We start from the raw sequence: 6,000 nt of genomic DNA, 5'->3' as shown, positions 1-6,000 counted from the left end.
CTTTGCTTTATTACTATGCAATCTTGAGTAAGACATCGACTCTCTTTGCTTTTCACCCAGTCTGTAGAGGGGGCTTCACCTTTGTCTGTCAATCACAAAGAGGATTGAATGAGAGTCTGCTTGTGTGATGGGTGATAGAAAATCAGCCGTGCTCTGTAGTGGTGCGATCATGGTTGGAGTCCTAGGTCTGGTAACTTTTCCATTGCGTTTCTTTCAGGTTGCTTTCAGCTATGTAACGTTTTTCGATCCCATGAAATGGAAATTGACCAGTGTTTGCTGGAGTCCCTTCCCCTTGGGCAACGGCAGCGGCTGGTGAAACGCATGCGCTGTGAACAGATCAAAGCCTACTATGAACGAGAAAAGGCTTTTCAGAAGCAAGAAGGGTTCCTGAAGAAGCTGAAGCATGGGAAGAATCAGAAGGTTCACTTTAACCTTGCTGACATGATACAGGATGCAATTATCCACCACGATGACAAAGAAGGTACATGACAAAAAGAAAAAATGTTTCTGATGTGGTTTTCATGTTTTTTGCTTGTTTTCTTGGTGGCATAATGGGGGATAGAATTTCTTTTAAATATTAGAGGCTTTCTTTTAACTGCTTGAAATAAGGAAAAAAATACTCTTTCTAAGGAACACTGTTAAAAGTCTCAAGTTTCCTAGTAAAAGTGAAAAAAATGCAAAATTTTGATAAAATTATGTATTTCTTTTAAGGAATTACCTACCTGAAAAGTAAGTGATTCTCTTTCAAATTGTTGATTTAAATTGTTAATGAAGGGTTTTTTCCAATGAAATTTTTAACTTTGATAATGAGATTGTGTTGCAAAATTTGGTGATTGTTATCCCATTTATGGATAGATATGGTAGTAAAGATTTGGTAGTAAAGTCCCAAACCTCTCAAGATTTGAGTCAATTCATTTATCTCTTAAAGTTCGCTGGCTTATAGCATCACATTTTACTAAGGATACTCAATCCAAATTTCAGTTGTCTTTACAAGACTATTGTTTCACACCGTTCATGTATTTTTGTGTATGAATTTTTCTATTTTTTAGAATCTACCTTCCAATGTTCTAAAGTGAGAAAACTTTCCAGCTGTAGGTATAAGTGTAGAAACTTCAAAGAAGCAAAAGAAATTAATTTACCTTCATTGCCTCTAAAACCAGTAGTTGAATTAATCTAAAACAGGCATGTAGAGAGTAAAGACCCACATTCCATGAACCAGATTTCAAAATCAAAATCTCTTGTCAATGCAAATAATCCATAGCCAATCCACAAATGAAAATTGGGATGAGTTTATTCTGAGCCAAATGTGAGGACCATGTAGCCCAGGGCCTTCCTTCCCTAAGGAAGGAAGGGTGTACAGAGTGGTTATATACCTTCAAAGAGCATGTTTCACATATGATTGAAATGTCCTTTTTACAATAGTCATGAGACTGCTCCATCAGCACAACAATTGATGGACACAGCAGGTCGTAGGTCTGCTGTCTCAGTGGGCACAGCAGGTATCAGGTCTGTTGTCTTGAGCTGGGTGGTCACAGGTGAGCACAGCAATCAGCTCCTAGCCTAAGGAAAGATGCTTATCCTTAAGGAAATGCCACTGTGGGGGGAAGTTGCACCTTTGTCTTAAGGCTGTTTGTTCTTGTCTTTGGGACACAGCAAATGCGTAAAGCAGATATACAATGCATGCTCAATGGCCACAGCAGGCCCTTTTGGAAAAAGAAAGTCAGACTGAATTAGGTTTACACCAAAAGGCTTCCTCATATACTCCAATATCCTATTGCTTGCCATTTATTTGTCACTCTGAAAACCAAATTTTTGGTAACTCATTCAGTGGTAAAACTGTCCCTGAGCTATTTATATTTTTTACCCTATTCAATGTGGAAAAATAATAAATTTAGTAACATACAAGGTCCCAAATCTTCCAAATAGGGATTGCGGATCTGTATCTAAGAAAAATGACAGCACATTATATACAATAACAGCTATAATAACAAGATTAAAGTAGCTCATTTCATGGTTTGGTCTGGGCTTGCTAGTCAAACTGGAATACTCTTGAGAAGTTCTGAGTTTTGATTTTTCTTAAAATGCAATGACAGTGGCAGAGAATCTCTGAGCTGGAAGGTATCGAAGAGATCCTCTCCTCCAATCCTCTTATTTTACACGTGGAGGCACTGAGATGCAGCCAATGCACCATATTCTCTGGAAGGAACTCTCACCTCCCATTTTATTATTCTCTTACTGCTTGTAGCTCTTCATTTAATGTCCATCTCCTCTGTGAAGCTATGAAGCTATAAGCACATCGAGGGGCAGGGACACTGTCAGTCAGGCTCGCTGCACCCTCCTGCCCATCCCAGGACCTCCCGTAGTGTAGAGGGAAAGAGTGAAGTGGTTCATCCAAGTGCATCCGGAAAACCTGAATTAGAATGCATGCATTTACATTTAAATCCTATGTTAATTTAAAAGTAATGAAGCAAAAAACACGATTTGCAAAGTCACCAAGTTTCTTGTGTAACATATCTGTGGGACAAACAGTGCCTAAGTTAGGGTTAAAAAGAAATTAAGAATAGTAAAATAATAAACCCAGAGACCAAGAGGAAACTGTATTTCCAAGAGGAAATACATATTATACTACAATGTTTCCCAAAATATTGTAATGTTTTGGGAAAACATTGAAATCATACAAACTGAATTAATACTTTTTGAGCGCTTGCTATGGGCATGGAACTCTGCTGTCACTTGTGTGAACAAAGAGCAGAAAGAGACACGAGTCTTGTCCTCAAAGAACCTACAGTCTAAGTAGAGAGAGGGAAAAAAAAGTCATCATGAAATAGTAATGAGTAGAAGTGAAGTCTGGTAGAACTGGAGTGGTTGGAGAAAGTTTCTTGGAGAATGCGATTTTTGAGAGACTCTGATCTTGGTGGTTGCTTAAAGTTTAGATGTTTGAATGAGGGAAAGGAGAAAACCCTGCATTTGGGCAGCAGCAGGAGGGAGCAGCTACACAGAAGTGGGAGAGCCTAAACATGGAGATCTGTCTGAAAGGAGTGGAAAGCACGGCGAGGAGCTGCCGAGGTTGTTTTACGTAGATAAGATTATTGCGGATACTTCAAGGTCTAATCTTGAAGCAGAATGCAGCAGGAGCCGTTGTATATCCCTAAGAAGGAAATTTATATGCTACAAATCCTTTTTAGCAAAGATTAATCAGGGATATATATCTTTAGGATGGATTGAAGGGTGAGGATAAGAACTGGAAGAAAAGACACCAATAAAAAACACCATGGTGAAATTTCAATGTTAGAAGAGTGAGCTGGGTTGGGATAGTACCAGTAGGAAAAGGAACAAAAGAACAAACCCAAGAGTCACTTTTCATGAGAAAAGTGCATTAATGCATCAAATATTTATTGAGTCTTTGTTATGGGTAAGACAGCTGTGAATGAAGCAGACAAAATCTCTACCACTATGATGCCCATCTGTGTAGTGTGGGTGACCATAAACAATAAGATAAAGTTAAACATCTAGTATAGTAGATGAATCATTAATAAGGAAGGCCTCTTTCGGGAGGCAGGGAGTTAACCACATGGATATCTAGGGAGGAGCATTTCAGGGGAGTACAAAGCCTGGAGAGGGAGCATCCCAGCCTGTTGGAGGAACTAGCATGGTGGCAGCAGATGCCTCACTGGAAAGGGTGGAAGGAGAGGAGCCAGACCATGTAGGGGCTTGGAGGGTCATGGCAAGGACTCTGTGGTGCTTAGTAGTGTTGAAGCCGTTGGAGGATTTTGAGCTGGAGAGAAACCTCGTATCACTATGAGTTAACAGGATCGGCCTGGCTGCTGCGTTCTGAACTGACTGAAGGATTCTGGGGGGCAGAAGCAGGGAAACTGGTTAGGAGGCTCTAGTGGTAAGCTTGGCGAGAAATGGCGGTGATTGGACCAAAGTGGAACAAGAGTGTGGTAAGAAATAGTCAATTTTTGGAGATATTTTTAGGATAGAACTGGCAGGAAATGCTGATGAACTAGGGATCGGATGTGTATTAATTTTCTGTTGCTGCCAGAGCAAATTACTACAAATTTGGTGGTTGAAATCAGCATACATGTACTATCTTATAGTTCCATGGGTCAGAAGTCCAGAATGGGTCCCACTGGGCTGAAATCAAGGTATCATCAGGGCTGCATTCCTTTTTGGAGGTTCTAGGGAAAGTCTGTTTTCTTGACTTTTCCAGCTTCTGGAGACCGTCTGCATTCCTTGACCCATAGCCCCCTCGTCCACCTGTAGTTGGCAATGGTAGATTGAGTCTCCGTCACATACTTCGAATTCCTCCTGTTTCCTTTTCTGTTTTTACATCTCTCTGTCCAAATCTTTGCCTTCCTCTTTGGCTTTCAGGGCCTCATGTGATTACATTGGGCTCCCCGGGTAATCCAGGATCATCTCCCTTAAAATAGTTCAGCTCATTAGCGACTTTAATTCCTTTTCCCCAGATGACATAACATTTTCACATGTATAACACCAGGGGGCAAAATTATGGAACCCAAATCCTACCTGCCACAGGGAGTAAGAGATTGAAAGACAATATCAAGTTTGTTTTGGCCTGAACAATTTAAAGAATGAAATGGCATTTACTGAGTTTCGGATGCCTCTAGGAGGTCAGAATAAGAGAGAAGATGTTGGGCTGGCTGGAGATATAAATTTGAGATGCATGAGCATATAGATGGTAGTGAAAGTCCAAAGACTATATGATATCTCTTATGGAAGGAGTTTAGGCAAAGATCTAAGAACCCCATGGGGTCAGCCCAGTGGCATAATGGTTAAGTTCACATGTTCCGCTTCAGAAGCCTGGGGTTTGCAGGTTCAGATCTCAGGTGTGGACATACACACCATTCATCAAGCCATGTGTGACGGCATCCCATATACAAAGTAGAAGAAGACTGGAACAGATGTTAGCTCAGTGACAATCTTCCTCAAGCAAAAAGAGGAAGATTGGCAAGATTTTTGCTCAGAGCCAATCTTCCTCACCAAAAAAATAGATAAATAAAAAAATAAGAAGTCCAAGGACTGAGTCCCAAGAAACTCTGATATTAATAATTCAGTGAAATGAGGTAAAACAACCAGGTGCAACAAACAAGCCCTGAGCTAACATCTGTGCCAATCTTCCTCTATTTTGTATGTGAGTCGCTGCCAAAGCATGGCTGACGAATGGTGTAGGTCCCCACCTGGGATCTGAACCTGTGAACCCCGGCTGCCAAACCGGAGCATGCCAAAACTTAACCACCATGCCATGGGGCCAGCCCAAGAGGTCTTTATAATGATGAGAGAAATAAGAGCATGAATATACGCTGAAAAAAATTATTCTTTTGAGAGGGAAAAACTGGTGGCACCCAAGTAAAGGAAGAAAATTGCCGCACAACGTCCTTGGGCATGCAGCTGATGAGGCCTGGTGCCCGAGGGAGAGTGTGGTTTGGCTAAGACCATCTCAACCCTGTCTGTAGGGTAGGGTCATGGGGAGAGATTTTATCTTTCAATCCAACATCTAGTCCCTACCCATAGAGATTTTGATTCAATCAGTCTGGACCAGGGCCAGGACAGTTTTCAAAGATGCCTTGGATGTTGTGGTGCACAGAGAGGGCTGGAAACCTCCAATCCAGGGCAATGGGAGAAAAGATGTAGCTAAATGGAGATGTGATGATGGAGCTTATGGTGGCAGTTTTACTGCATCATATACTTGTTGATGAAGGAGCTATGGCAGCTAAGAGTGAGGAGGCGGGGAGGAATCAGAATAGGAGAATGAATGGACCCGAGAAGCACAGTATGAAAAAAGGGGACTTATAACTGAAATTAGATATAAAAAATAAGAACTAAAAAAAAGGATGACATGTGACTCAAAGTTTTCAGAAATGGGTTGGCATGGTGTCTACACTCCTTTGCCCTTATTCTTAACTATTTGATTTCCTACCCTAAAATTTTCCTATAGTATTTATTTATTTAAAGATTGGCACTTGAGCTAACCTCTGT

At 41.0% G+C, this 6,000-nt stretch overlaps 1 protein-coding gene across 1 annotated transcript in view; it reads left to right on the top strand.

Annotated features, from left to right (window-relative positions):
• The first annotated feature begins 225 nt into the window (after nt 1–225).
• Nucleotides 226–6,000, top strand: part of MYO16 (myosin XVI) — a 450,985-nt gene continuing 445,210 nt past the window's right edge. Inside the window, exon 1 of the mRNA XM_046664745.1 lies at nt 226–481. Within this exon, the coding sequence (XP_046520701.1) occupies nt 256–481 (226 nt within the window). The 5' untranslated portion in view covers nt 226–255. The remainder of the gene's footprint in view (nt 482–6,000) is intronic.

Source organism: Equus quagga, chromosome 6 (assembly GCF_021613505.1).
Source record: "Equus quagga isolate Etosha38 chromosome 6, UCLA_HA_Equagga_1.0, whole genome shotgun sequence".
In the NCBI taxonomy this organism is placed as follows: Eukaryota; Metazoa; Chordata; class Mammalia; order Perissodactyla; family Equidae; genus Equus; species Equus quagga.
Note: the sequence above shows the minus strand (reverse complement) of the source record. Positions and strands in the feature narration are given on the sequence as shown.